At 45.5% G+C, this 15,070-nt stretch overlaps 1 protein-coding gene across 4 annotated transcripts in view; it reads right to left on the minus strand.

The window, feature by feature from the left end:
- Positions 1–345: 345 nt before the first annotated feature.
- Positions 346–15,070, minus strand: part of FSTL4 (follistatin like 4) — a 459,649-nt gene continuing 444,924 nt past the window's right edge. For all 4 annotated transcript variants that reach the window (XM_042983884.1, XM_042983866.1, XM_042983874.1 and 1 more), the window contains 3 exons: positions 10,092–10,199; positions 3,669–3,778; positions 346–1,618 (listed from right to left, as the gene is read on the minus strand). In XM_042983884.1, the coding sequence (XP_042839818.1) occupies positions 916–1,618; positions 3,669–3,778; positions 10,092–10,199 (921 nt within the window). In that variant the 3' untranslated portion in view covers positions 346–915. The remainder of the gene's footprint in view (positions 1,619–3,668; positions 3,779–10,091; positions 10,200–15,070) is intronic.

The following is a 15,070-nucleotide window of genomic DNA, read 5'->3' on the forward strand; positions in this document are numbered from 1 at the left end:
GAATCTGGGGAACTGGGCCCGGCTCATAAAACATCCCCGTTCAGTGGTAAAAAGCAGGCACACAGGGTTTGTCCTGGTCTCTTTGCGTCCCGGCCCAGAACAAAGTCTTTGCCACTGTGGTGACTAGATCTGTACTCGGGGTGTCCGTGGTATAGAGGACCGTTATTCCTGGATGATCACTGTTCTTTCTGGGTGTGGGGTGGTGACTCTCAGAGACTTGGCCTAAGGCAGGGACGAACAGAGCGGACCTCGGAGAGCATCTTTCTGCTTACTAGCATTTGAGATTATAAAAAATTATCTTTTAATCAAAATTTCCAAAATAAAGTAAGTGATTTCCCCATCCCCCAAGACGCAAGAAGTCTGGCTGGATCTCCCTCAGGCTTACACCAAGTCACATGGAAAAAAAGCATGAAGCGGCTGCGCAGGAGAAAAGAAGGTCCGGAATGAGGGCAGACGTGGCTCTCATGCCTGGAGCGAAAGCCAGGGCTCGCACTGAGTTTCCAGGCCCGGCTTCGGGGCCACTCCATCGGGGGGAGGTGGGCTGGACCCAGCTGTGACGGACAATGAGTACATGAAGGCAACCGACACAAGTGTCAGCCTGGAAAGCAGGAGCTCTTGGTTCCGCAGCGTTCCCCAGGAAACATGGCGTGTAGCTGGGCACAGAAATGATTCCTTTACACAGCAGCGTGTGTTCTCACCGTAGCTCAAGGCATAAATCATACTTCCCAACGAAAAACCCCAATCTGGTTAGCAGCGCATACCTTATACTAGGAAACTTGCAAGGAGGCCAGTGTTGAACCACAGAGCGGATACAGGTTTTGCTTTTGTCCGTGAAAATGTACAGGGCGCCTGCTTGGGGCTGCGGTGTGAGGACTCGGCGGTGCTTGGTGGCCCAGGGCTCTGCCCCGGGCTCCTTCATACCTCGCCCACCCACACCACTGTGGTCCCCCGCTTTACGCCCGACACCTCACACCGCAGAGCGTTTTGTCTCCCGTTGACGAGAAACAGCGACTCTTGGGCGGGGATGAGCAGGAACTGTCCGAAGAGCCCGCTGTCCCTCACGATCCTGCGGGGCCCTCCCCAAGGCCATGCGGGCCCCGTGGGCGGCTCCTTCAAGTTCTTGAGCATGCCCGTCTTCCCCGTGGACAGCTCCAGGAACAGCAGGTCTGGCTCTGTCTCCAGGGGGGCGTAGATGTAGTACTGATCGCCGTGGGTGAAGGAGTGCTGGAAGGCCACGTCAGAGATGCCCTGGCTTATTTTCAGGCTAGAGAGAGTCTGGATCTCCCCCTGCAGCGTGATCTCCTGCACGTGCAGCTGGGGGCTGGTGGCAGCAGTGCTGACCACAAAGCGCCCGTCGGGGGACACGTGTGGGGTGCCAGTCACGTCCCCATTGGGGCCGAGCACGGAGTCCGTGACGCTGTCGAGCAGCAGCTGGGGGGCGGCAGAAGCGGGGCCATCCTGTTGGCACTGGATGAAGAAGTAGCCGCCCAGGTGGGTGTGGGCCATGGCCTGTGGCACGCAGCCGTGGCTCTGCAGGCTGATGGTCTTGAGCAGCACCAGTGTTTCCAGGTCAACTTTGTGAACTGCGGGCTCAGACTTGTTGAAGATGAAGCCGAACCTGCGAAGGGAAGAACTGAGGTCAGGAGGGGCTCTGTCATTCCTCTAAAGGATTGCATCCATTCTCTTCCCTTTATCCTAATCCTTCAGTGCGCTAACAGCTTCTTAATTAGATGTACCATCCTGCAGGGCCTGGCTTCTTCAGTCATTCATCTACGAGGTGAAAATGAAGGCAGCCGCATTACAAATGCTCCTCGATTTCTGCTCTCATAACACGCACTCATCTCTAGAAATGGTAAAGGAGGAGCATAAAAGTGCCGTCAATAGCTTCTCCCTTTGGGATGCCTTCACATCAGCTCCCCTGAGGCCTGCTGCCAGCTGGGAAGTGGGGGCCTGTGCCTGGAGGGAAAAGAGCCCCCGATCGCCTGCCAGGAGGAGGACGGCAGAGGTGGGCTTGCTGCTACTGTCCTCTGGACTAATCAGATTCTGAGCAGGCCCCGCAAGCCAACTCGCTTCCTCCAGCGCTCCCTCCCCCGGGGGAGAGGAAGGTGGAGGGGCAGCCTCTCCTGTGTCGGTTATGATCCCTGATCCCCTGGGGGAGGAAGCTTGGGCAGGGGGGGGCTGAGGACAGCTTTTACCTTTGCAGCCAGATGGCCTTGGCGTGGCCTTGCTGCCCTGCCCACTGCAGAGCCCGGTGTGTGGACGGCCTCTTAGAGCCTCTGCCATGAGGAAGAGGGCAGTTCCTTCTGAGGGCTTTTGGGAGGACTGGATCAAAGCTTGAGGGGAAGGGCCCAGCAGGCGGTAGCCGCTCACATCTGGGCTTGGTGAAATTCCCCTCTGGGGGTGGGTGGCAAGCTGCCAGAAGGCCTGACCCCAGGCAGGACTTGGCTTTGACCTGAGAGCCTCTGCCTCAATCGCTGACTGAGAGAGGCCTTTTGGTGCTGTGGATGCCTATGGGAAGAAGAGAAACATCTCCTCCACACTTCTCTTTTGAATACCTGAGTCTCTGAGTGGGGGAAATGCCCACTTAAAAGCATCTTTAAAGCATTCTTAAAGATATCAAGCATGGAAAGAGCATGAAACTCTGGTAAAGAACTTGAATGTAAAACGCCACACCCAGGTGCCGCAGAGCCTGTAAATGTGCTAGACTCCCGCCTGAATTCAGCTTCTTTGGGGGTTTTTCACCCTTGAGCAACCACCAGAATCTTAGAGGCTCCTCCCAGGTGCTGTCTACACGGTAGGGTTCATAAAGGAGCTGTTTTCTTTCTTGGGCTTGGATCAGTGGGTGGGCCTAGTTTTGCAAGTCCAGCTTCAATATATAACAATGAGTCCTTTCTTCCTGGAGAAAGGGACTTGATGTCACACAAAAGAAAGGCACGACCTTCCGGTCTCCGTGACTTTATAAAGGGGCAGGCTGAGTCTTCTGCAGTGGTGACTTTACAGTAGGTGTTAGGGGTTGTCTGAAATGAACAGGCAGGGGGAACAGCCAGGTTGAGCTGAGGTTTGCAGGTGAGACCATAGGCCACCATTTTTAGGCTGTTCTGGATGGTTCTGGATGTTCTGGCTGTTCTGGATGAACAAGAGGCCTTGTTCCCTGGCTGGCCCTCTCCATGGCTGCTCTGGGGGCTTCTGGAAAACCCATGGGCAGTGGGCAGCAGAGAATAAGGAACTAAAAAGAGACTTGGCCTCGTATTTCATCTGACTCTTCCTGGATGTGTAAACTTGGCCTCTGTTTTAACTTCTCTAATCCTTGGTTTCTGCATGTGTAAAAAGGGGTCAAGACCACTTCTACTAGTTTCTTTGTGTCTAACAAGGAGAGGGTGGCCCATTAACCACTATTATTTCCTTTTCTCTATAGTCCTCACCTTGAGGATGAGACTTTCTGTCCTCAGTGGGCCTCTGAGGGCCATAGGAGCTCGGTGCCTTCCTTAACTAAGGCACTTAAGGACTAGTGATGGGTCCATTTCTGTCCCCTCATGATGGAGCCCAAGGCCAGCTCAGGATGAGTGACAGAGACACAGAAGGAGCAGGTCTCACAGTGGGCAAATGCACCACATGCCGGGCTGAGTTGGATTATGGGGGCTCCTTAGGGCATCGTGGGCCTGTCTCACCTGATATGGTTGATGATGAGGTTTGTTGGAGGAATGAAGAAGTCATCCACTCCTGCAAACGGTGTGCGGATAAGGTGCTGGCCCTGGCCGGTGCTGGCTTCTGTGATCACCTATAACACAGAGGGAGGGTCCTTGTGAGGGCCCACCCAGGTAGGGGTGGGAAACCTGGAACCACCTGCGCATGCTGGTAAGGCCCCTCAGCAGACAGGCTACTTCAGAGAAAGATGCCCCCAGTGTGAGAGAGGGGGGCAGGAGCAGAGCAGGGACTCCCCCTTTGGGGGAGAGGGGCAGTACAGGTATGGATGCCTGAATCACTCCCTCCTGTGCAGGCAGGTCTGACCCAAAACTGGGCCCACACATCACCAGCCCCTGATGGCACAGTGGGGACCATGTTGGAGCTTCTGAGAGAGGTCCCCAGAAGAGAAAGATCACTCTGCTCAGAGACCACTTCCCCTACAACTGAGAATCCCATCTTCTCAGCACCCAGGCCACCCTGGGAAGAGAGGGAGTGAGCTTTTCAGTCATGAAAATGTTAAATGGTGCAAGTATTTACTGCTTCCTTATTTTCCTTTGATGACAGGTGCGTGGGCCCATTTGTTGGGCATCTCTATCATAGACTGCTCACAGAGGTGTTCTATGGGAATTGTGACTCCATGGTTTATTGGAGAAAGCAGGAATCCTGCAGAAATGCCATTCAAAGATGCTGCTCAAGCCATTTAGATGCCTTGCAGTTAGAATGCTGGGGATGGGGTCTAGTTGCACAACGGACCTGCTGTGAGAAATCAAGAGTCAGGCCCCGTGTTTTGTACACATTGGTAGTGACAGAGCATAGCTGCCTCTGTTTCCCTTTCTTCTTCTGTACCACTTTCTCTGTGGGGTTGGCAGGAGGCAGCCGGAGCCATTCTCTGCTGTGGACAGTTCCTGCTGGGCCTGTGTCAGGGAAGGGCACGGTGGCAGTGCAGAACAGAGGCGAGTGATGTCGGAGATTAGGTGGGAAGAGAGCAGTGTGGAGGTCCTGCCAGAAAGCCCGCTGTGGTCAGGTTGAGCATGTGTCTATCAGCTAACACAGCCTTGGGCATGGCCAGGCCAGAGACACCATGCTCAACAACCTGTGTCCCCTTTCCTTCTTCATGTGCTTGTCAGCCTCCAATTTCTAGGCCATTGCCCTGAAACGTGGGTGGCCCACAGCCAGATGAGGCTGAAGGCCCACAAGGTCAAGCCCAGACCCTCTGAGCGGGGGGGTGGGGGGGTGGGGGGGGTGGGGGGTGTGGCTAGACTGTGAACACAGAGCTGAGACACTTTCTCTGATCTTGATCATATGGCTGTGCTTACACGGTCCAGACTTCTGCAGCCTGAGGCTGAGGACAGTCTCTGTTGGGGCTTCGGTAACTCCCGTGGCTTGGAGTTCTGGATGCTTTTATCTTTTAAGAATAGGACTGCCTTCTGGCTCTTGCTTTTATGGGGAAACAAACAACACCTGGCCTGCCTCCTCAGGCAGGGTTGAAGTTTGAGTCTTTTCTGGATCATGCTTCCTGGGGGGTGGAGGTGGGAGGGGGTAAGCAGAGAGGATGTCGGACAGGAATGAGGAGGGCTGTGATTTTCAGCCTTGGGGCAGCTCTAAAGTTGTCACACCGCATTAGGTTATTTTTCTGTGATTTTTTAGAATGGCCAAATGATACTTCCATGGCAAGTCCATGGAAAAACACTCTTGGTACTGGGCATGAAAATATCAGCATTAGGAAACTGGATCATGGGAGTGTCTAGGGGAAAATGCCAGAGAATTCCAAGAAGCCACACAATCACTGCTTGATCGCAGGCCTGTCATTTTAGCTTCTAATAGAGATGGAAAATTACAGGCTGTCAGCGGTCAGTGTCATTCACGCTTCACCACTCTGACACCCTATATTCAGAGGTTACTTCATCAAAACGCAGTACCACGGGCCATTGAACTCATGTGGGTGTGACCGCCTCATTTGTCTGACGAGTTGTGAGTTCCTTCTTGGCCTTGCATCCTGGCACGTTCCCCCGCATGTTAGTGTCCAAAAGATAATTGTCCAACTCCTTAATTTTGCTGGCTCTGTGGGCTTGCTTCAGGAGCCCACATATGGAGACGTACATATGTGGCTAGATATCAGGAAATGTCACTTGATAGTTCATGTGGGGTCCTGAAGGCTGAGCATCTCTCTAAGAGGGTAGACAAAACCAGGTGAAAAGGGAGGCTCAGCTGGGGGGTGTGGGGGTCTGGGACTGGTGGGCCAAGGAGTGATACCGAGGATTCAGGAAGGTGCCAGCCAACACTGGCTGCTGAGGGAAGGGCTTCATTTATAGAAACACCTTCATGTAGTCCAAGCAAAGTTCTGTTTAACCAGTTCCTTAGTGTTGGGTATTGAAAAACAAAGTTTTTGTCCATACCCATGGACAAAACTTCCATAGCCTTTGGAAGTCAAGTTGCTGGATTCAAAAAAGCATTGTTTTGAGGCTTTTGGTTCTCCTTTCCAAATTGTGCACCCCAAGGGCTGGGCCAGTTGACATTTCCAGGAGTTTTTGCGAGTAGTGGTTTCTTTAACCCTAGCCCATAGGGATGAAGGTAGGTTTATTCAATGTGGTCCCTTTCTTGTTACAGTGCAATGCCCAGACTCTGCACTTGGGATGCTGGATGTTGTGACCTAATTCCTGATTGTAATAGTTGTGTTTGGCCATTTAGGCAAACTTTGCTCTTGGTTTTTGGGAAATAGGGTTCATTATATTTAAGAAATTGCCTTTTTGTTCGTGTTTTTAATTATTTCATTGAGAATGTCTGCTGTATTTAATTCAGTGCCTTTTCAGGATTTATTGAAAATAATAGTTTTTTTTCCCCCTTTTGTTAAGAGAATGTTGACTGATTTCCTGAGAGTGAACCATCATCGTATTCTGGGACTTTGTTCCCTGCATTTAGATGCACTGCTGGACTCTGTTTTTAATACCATGTTTAGAATTTTGCTTCTGTATTCCTAAGTGACATTAGCCTACAGCTTTGTTTTTTTTACACAATTTTTAGTCAATTTTCATAATTAAAATTTGCTGGCTATTTAAAACAAAGAAGCTGCACATTATCCTCCCTGTGGTCTGAGATAGTTAAATAATATTAAAAATATATTTTGAAGGTTTGATAAAATTCAACTGTTTTTCTGTGGTAGCTCTTCAATCTTTAAAAAAACCCTGTAATTATTATTCTATTATGGGCTTCTGTTAGGTCAGTGTTTACTCCCAGCGTGGGGCTTACACTCATGACTCCGAAATCAAGAGTTGCACGCTCTACTGATGGAGCTGGCCAGGTGGCTACATTTTGTAAGCTATCATCCACTTATTTTAGGTTTTAAAATTTGCTGCCTCAGAGTTGCCATGTATTAATTTCCAGTTATTTTTATCCTCCTGTATCTGCAGTAATACTCCTTTTCTCATGCCTCATTTTATATATTCGTTCTTTGTTCCTTTACCAGGCTTGTGAAGGATTTCTCTGTTTCTCTTTGTTCTTTGGTTTTGTTTATATTAATTTCATTCTTCTCCTTGTCACTACTCTGTTCTTGTTCTCAATTCTTAACACAAGTACTTCTTCAGGCTTTTAAGACCCAGACACTCCATGTCTACAGCCTTCTCTGTCTCCTGTTGGTCTTGATGTAGAATGATCGCTTTACTATTGCCTTTGAGAGTGTTTCTAATTTCCCTTTTAGCTTCCTTTTTGATCCAGTAGTTATATAGGAGTGTCTTCTTATTAGGTTCTATTTTAATTGTTTCTAATTCATCAGCTAATGTTGCCTATAACATCTACTTTTACAAGATTGGTTAATATCCTTTGTGGTTACAGATAAACCTATTCGTATGTGGACATGTGAAAAAACTGTTCTGCAGATGAAAGGTGTATATTAAACCAAGTTGCATTGTTAATCAATTTTCCCATGTCATTCATTCATATCCTTTGGACAATTTAAGTGCATGTTAAATTAAGTTCTCCTTGTATTATTTTTTCAAGTAGGTTTCATGTCCAGGGCAGAGCCCAATGTGGGGCTTGAACTCACAACCCTGAGCTTAAGACCTGAGCTGAGATCAAGAATTAGACTCTTAACTGACAAATCTACCCAGGTGCTCCAAGTTCTCCTTGTATTTTTAATTGCTCTTGTTTGAGGCCATTTAGTTGTTAATGTTGCTTGATAACTATAGGCTACTGGAGACATAGTAGAGACATAGTATCTGTTTGCTGTTTTTAGTGCTGGTGACCTTAAACCCTACCTTGCCTGATATGCACCAGTGGAAATATTAATATATTCTTGTTCACCTGTCCTCAACCTTTTATTCTGTTTCATGTGTGTGTGTGTGTTTTTTTTTAATTTTTTTAAACATTTATTTATTTTTGAGACAGAGAGAGAGCAGGAACAGGGGAGGGTCAGAGAAAGAGGGAGACCCAGAATCTGAAACAGGCTCCAGGCTCTGAGCTGTCAGTACAGAGCCAGATGCAGGGCTCGAACCCACAGACCGTGAGATCATGACCTGAGCCGAAGTCAGATGCCTAACCAACTGAGCCCCCATGTGTGTTTCTTATAAACAAGTTAGAGTTTCCTTTGTTCCTAACAAAGTCTGATCATCACAGCTTTTAGGAGAATTCAGTTGATCACATTTGGAATAATGAGATGCTCACTTCCCAACTACTACTTCCAAACAGCATTCTCTACACCTTCTCTTACCCCAATAAGATATTTCTAAGTATTTTTACTCCCTCCACTTTCCTCCACTCCATGCAATTATTTTTACTGAATTAATTTATCTTCGGTTATAGCCTGGCATCAGGATTTCTCTTTCAGCCTGTCTATCCTAATTCAAACATACTTATTTAGAACTTATTACACATTTGCAGAGAGCCTGTCTTCGTCCATCTTAGTTCCTCCGTGGGTTCATTCTTTACATCAGTCTCCTCTTGATCTTTCTTCATCTGGTGTTTGTCTGGGATCCTTTCCTCAAATCTGTTGCTTAGAGGGTGCAGGTGAGTGATACACTCTCTGAATTCTTGCACATACTGTATCTTTGTTTTGTCCTGCCAGGTAAAGGATATCTTAGCTGGGAATAGGATTCTTGGATCTCAGCCATGTAGATGCCATAGTCTGCCAGCTCCTGTTACAGGTGAGAAATCCACTGCCACTCTCATGTTTTCTCTTTTACAGATAACCTGTGAAACCATGTGTTTTTCAACTCCTCTGCCTTGTTAAATTAGGCAGTCATTTTTGGTTTCAGCAAAAAAAAAAGTTTTGGTGACCCCTCTCCTTGAATTACCTTAGAGGCTTTGTTGGAGCTGCCAGAGGGAGGGCCAATTAAAATTACAATTTCCCTGGGCTTAGGCTCTGCTCTGAATGACCTTTATTCAGGCTTCTAGACACTGTAATGGATTTTTTTGTCATCTCACTGGGGCCCACGTTGATGGCATCCATCAAATGACAATAGTTTCAATTTATAGGAGATGAAGTAGTGTCTTCCCCCTGGCCCAACCGTGCAGAGGTAGGCAGGCAGGTATTCCCCTGGAGGAAGCCTCTGTAGACCCAGCTGTCCCTTTGCTCTTACCAGTCTTGAGAACAGGGTGAACTTGACTCCATCTGCAGCCCTTGTCAGCTGGGGTTCTGAGAGAGAATGAAACCCTAATGTGCTGAGGCATCCACTGTATGAAATGAATTAACTTCTGTGCATCTAGAATGGTTCTATGCAGATCTTTGGGACAATGCAGGCATTCAACTCACTTTTTTTAGGGTTTAATTTTGTAATGCATCCCTGGATGAGAAAGGCAGAGCCAGGCACGCTCAACACAGGGGTGATGTTGACCTTCTCTGACGGGTGGAGAGGGGGGATCCCACAGAGCTCCTGTGACCAAACTCTTTCAAAGAGGAAGTACAGTGCAGTGGCTGAGTGTTGGGTTGCAGAGCCACACTGTCTGGGTTGGGACATGGGCAAATTAGTGAACTTTGCTGTGTCCTAGCATACTGTAAGCACTCAGTAAATGTGCTTCCACTTATGGACATAACTACTGCTCCTACTTTTCCTTCCTTACAGGCTCACATCTAGCACGTGCTTTGACACTGTTTTCCAGCCTGCCCAGCCCAAGGTGAAGAAAGTCCTGGATCAGGAGAGGTGGGGCCTGGAAGCCACATTCTGGTTGTCCTGACATCAGAATCTTATCCATCATCAGTATTATCTTTTAAAGGTAGGCCTGGCTGAAGACACCTTGTGAATTGCCTGTAAGGGGCTTTGGCCCAAGGTTGTTTCCTACTTCCTACTTTCTCCTCAAACCTTGATGGGTAGGTTTTGGATAAATGTGATCAGCTACCTAGGGAAGCAAGAGACATTATTAGACATGATAGCGTCCTCTGTTCCTGTGGGGTGTCAGTTTCTACATGTTCAACATACCTGGAGGCTTGGTTGGGACTTGTGCACATCCCCCCAGCTCAGGACCCACACTTGGTCATGAGACTTGTCATAGGACAGCTTAGCTGGCAGAGGGTCCACACCTATGGACTTGAAAAAAAAATAGGCACAAGTGGATCATCATTATTATCAGCTGACACAGTGGTCATTTCTTGGCTTTGTGTAAATGGCCTTCCTGCCCAGGTGAGTGGATAGCTAACCTAGCATCGTTGGCAGTGAGCCTGCTTGGGAAGCCAGGGCACAAGCCTCTTTCTGGGTTTGTCTTTAGAGGCATAAAACCATTGTCAGTAATTTAATTCCTTTTATAAACTTTGTGCATGTTTTACTTAAAGGGGACCAAGACCATCTTGGCAAAAGTCTAAACCCAGAGGCTTTACGTTTACCACTCAGGAATCAGCTGCAGGACCCTCCGGCCACCGCTCCTAGAAACGTTTTGGAGACTCTAGAACCCTCAGTGTCTTTGGCTGTTCTGTTCTTTGGCTGAGATTCTGGTGAGTTGGCCCTTCCTTCTGTGTCATCTGAGACTGACTTAGAGATCATCCATTATCACCTGTCTTTTCTCTTTGCACAGCCTCTATCTGTACATCCTTTAGCTGGAGGCTCTGGGTCCCAGATTGTAGGATTCAGGCAGACATTTTTTTTTTTTTAAATGCTGTAACTGAAACTCTATTATCCTTGGAGAACAGAGCTTCCCCCGTGGCCCTCTCAAATGGAGACTGTTTTCTGCTTTTTATAATGTAGTTGTCTAAGTTCCAGAACTCTCCTCCATGATGCTCATACCCCTAGACTATGACCCCTGCTCTTCTTGTCATTGGCCTCCATCCTGGCCACTCCCTGTGTTCATTAAAGATGTCACCCTTTCAGGGGGAGAAACCCACCTCTACCCCCATTGGTCAAAGCTTCTCTGAAGAACTGGCTGTGGAGTCCATGATCCATTTCTCTTTAATATTCCCATCAAGTTTCTGTCTTCATCACTCCACTGACCTGTTTGAAGACCTTTGTGTCAGATAGATCACTTTGTGATCCTCCTCTTTTTTGACATGTCAGCAAGATTCCACATGGTTAACTACTCCCTTCTAGGAAGCTTCTCTTCTCTCAGCTTCCCATCTCCCTAGCTTCCCTTCCTCATTCTGATATCAAAATGTTGGCATGTTTCAGGTCTTCATCTTTGACCGCCTTCTCTGTGTCTACATCCTTTCTCTGGGTGAGTTCATCTGATTCTATGGCTTCAGATAACTTGTTGTACTCTAATGACTTTAGAACTCATTCCTCTGTTGATGACCTCAACTTAACAACTACAAAACCGAACTCTTAATTTTGTCACTCCATGCTGACCTAAATTTCTTCTCCATTCGTTATCATCTGTGGAGTCCCCTTTCACTCTTTTGGCTCTAATTTAAAGCCCTTGGCCCCTGAAGCCTCTTCCTGCATTCAAGTACTGCAGGTCCTTTGTTCATATCTCCACCTGCTCCTTTTTGTTCCCAGCATCTGCCAGCTTCCTGGTTGCTTCTCTTCATTTGCTAAAGGCTCCAGGATCTGGCACTGTTTTCCTGTACCCAGAGCTTCTTAACCCACCACCAATAATACCATCTTGACATTGTCTCTAGTTTCTTCAACTCTTTTAAAAACTCTCTTGATTACGCATTCTATTCGAGTTACCCCATTTGTCTGCCTTCTTCACAGCACAACTTCCCTAGTGTTTGGACTGTAGCCGCCTCTCTCCTTTCTATTTACACTTCTCCAATCACATTTCACATTCTCATTCTGAGGTGGTGTGGAGTAGCAAGCAGACTGAAGAGCTAAACCAATAATCTCCTAAATTCACAACAGTGTTCTGAAGTCTTAATATGCTGAGGAGCAAAGGTATAGAAGGGAAAATATACTGAAGAACATACCAGGCTCTTAGTTAAAAATCCTGACGGGCTAACTTCTAGGTCTAGGAATAAATCAGAAGCAGAGTAAGCCTTAAAAAATTCAGTTCAGGCTTGATTCAACTTAGCACTTGATTAGACTAAAATGATTCATTCTCTACTCTCTCTGCCTAGCAGAGGAAGATGACAACCATCTCAAGTCTTTTTTTTTTTTTTAATATATGGAGTGTCTGGCATTTAAAAAATTACTAGACATGACTACACAGACTATGTGATTAAAAACTACATATGAAAGACAATAGAAAGACCCATGGGTGACCCATAGAAACATAATTACAATTTTATATATTTAAGTAGAAATTACAAAAGTGAAAAATGCAATACCTGGAATTAAGATTTCAATAATTAGGTTCTGTTAAATCCATATTAGACATAGCAGAAGATAAGACTAGTGAATTGAAAGACAAATTGATAGAACATACTCGAAGCACAAAGAGACTAAAAAGAATGGAAAAAAGTGAAACAGACATGTGGCATACAGTGGAAAGATCTAACTTTTTTTTTTTTTTAACAGTTTCTAAAGAAGAGGTAACAAAGAATTCCAATCTGATGAAAGGTATCAATCCACACAGTCAAGAACCACTAGGACTTCCAAATCAGAATAAATACAAAGAATACTGTACCTGGGCACATCACAGTAAAACTGCTAAAGACCAAAGAGAAAATCTGAAAAGCAGTCAAAATAAATGATACACGACCTTCAGAAGGGTGACAATAAGACTGACAGGTGACCTATTAACAAAAACAGTGGAAGACAAGGTAACAGCATCGTAAAATGCTGAGTATAATTTACCAAGGTAGAATTCTATATCCAGTGAAAATAGTTTTTAAAAATAAAAGGCAAAGTTATTTTTAAACAAACAGAAACTCAGGATGTGTTGCCAGCAGATCTGCACTAAAAGAACTATTAAAGAAACTTCTTCATTTACAATGAAAATGATCCCAGACAGAACTGTGTGCTTCAGGAATGAATAAGGAGTAGTGAGAAAGTAAATATGGAGGTGAATATAAATGACTATCAACTATACAAAATAATACTAACTCATGTCTTGTGGGGTTAAATTATATACAGAGTTAAAATTCATTCCCACAATAATGCAAAAGGCAGGAGAGGAGTTTAAGGGGTTAGTGTTGTATGGTTCTATCATTATTAGGGAAGTGAAGTAATTTGTACAGGACTATATTGAGGCAAGGATGCATGTTATAATCTCTATGGTGGTAATAATAGTAACAGAACGAAAATGTTTGACTAATCCAAAAGAAAGTAAAAAGGAGAAAAAAGCAGAACAGTTAGGTCAAATGAGAAAACCAGAAAATGGTAGATTTAACTATATAATTGCATTAAATATAAATGGATCAAATGATCCAAGTCAAAGATGAAGATTATTATACTACATAAAGGCCGAAACCCAAATACATGGAGTTTGGAAAATTATACCATGTTAACACTAATCAAAGGAAATCTGATATGTCTATACTTGAATTAGGCAAAAATAGACTTTCAGGCAAGAAATATTGCCAGAGATAGAGAGATTTTCTAAGAACAAAGAAGTCTTTGTCCCAGGAAGTTATTACAATTTTAAAGCAAAAGTGGTAGAATTTTACATAAATCTACAATCACAGTGCTGGACTTCAACAACACCTTTCAGCAGCTGACAAACTCCGTGAACAATGAAAAAATCACTTAGAAGATCTGAACAATGCAATGAAGATACTTGACATAATTGACATATATACAGAAAACTATACCTCCCATTAGAATACACATTCTTGTAAAGTACATATGCAGCATTTACCCCATTGATCATCAGCTGGGTCATAAAGCAAGCTTCAATGAATTTTCAAGGATTGAAATGATTGAGAGTATGCTCTCTGGCCAGAAAAATCAGTAACAGAAAGTCTTCTCCTGTACTGCCTAGGAGAAACCACAACCCTGCTTATATCCAAATTTCTCCCTACAAAGACCCTGCACCTGGGCATTGCTGGAAAGTAAAACACAATCCTGCTCACATTTCGTCCAGCAGTCCTCTAACAGTTCCCTGGTCAGTTCAATCTCACGTGCAACCTTCACCTTTCTCTCCAAACCTCCAGGCTTAGTGATAATTTTCAACCAGAAGAGATGTTCATCCAACTACAACCAAATGTAACTGTCACCTATTTGTAAGCATACCTGAATAGTCTCTATTTTTCTCCTGTTACATCAAAGAATGTGCTTTTATCTAAAGCTAGCATCTCTACTTCTCTGCCCTGGATTCCAATGACTCCTGCGTACTTTAAATGATGCAGAACAAAGCCAAGATGTGTGGGAGTTTTTTTTTTATATATTTTTTTTAGCATTACATACATACATATATACATAGATACATACATATGCTGTAATGTCAACTAGTCTAAAAAAGTTTCTTTGGCATGTTCTTCTAGCTACTGCCTCATTTGACTCCTTTTACTCATATTTACATCAAAACTCCCCCAAATGGTTGGCTGTATTCACTATCTCTAATACCTCAAGCTTGTATTCCATTTCATTTTATCTGCTCTTGCCAAGGTGATCCACGTGATATCAAATTGAATGGTCAGTGACATGCAAATGGTCTCTGCTATATCTGACACCACTGACCACAAACTCTTCCTTAAGGCATTCTTCTTTTGGGGTGCCTGGGTGGCTCAGTTGGTTAAGCATCTGACTTTGGCTCAGGTCATGATCTCAGAGTTTGTGAGTTTGAGCCCCAAGTCAGGCTTCCTACAGAGCCTGCTTTGGATCCTCTGGCTCCCTGTCTCTCTGCCCCTCTCCTGCTCACACAGCTTTCTAACCCTCTCTCTGTCTGAAAAATAAATAAACATTTAAAAAAATTCTTCTTTTGGTTTCTGGCATCCTCCCCTTGTCCCCCACAGCCCCCAATTTTCTTCGTACCTTTCAGGCTACTCCTGCTTGGTCTCCTTGTTGGCTTCTTCTCTCCTTCCTGATCCTTAAGTGTTGGAGTGCTTCAGGGCTCCAACCTTGACCTCTTCTCTATGGATTTAGCAGTTTTT

The sequence above is a fragment of the Panthera tigris genome, chromosome A1, assembly GCF_018350195.1.
Source record: "Panthera tigris isolate Pti1 chromosome A1, P.tigris_Pti1_mat1.1, whole genome shotgun sequence".
NCBI classification, from domain to species: Eukaryota; Metazoa; Chordata; class Mammalia; order Carnivora; family Felidae; genus Panthera; species Panthera tigris.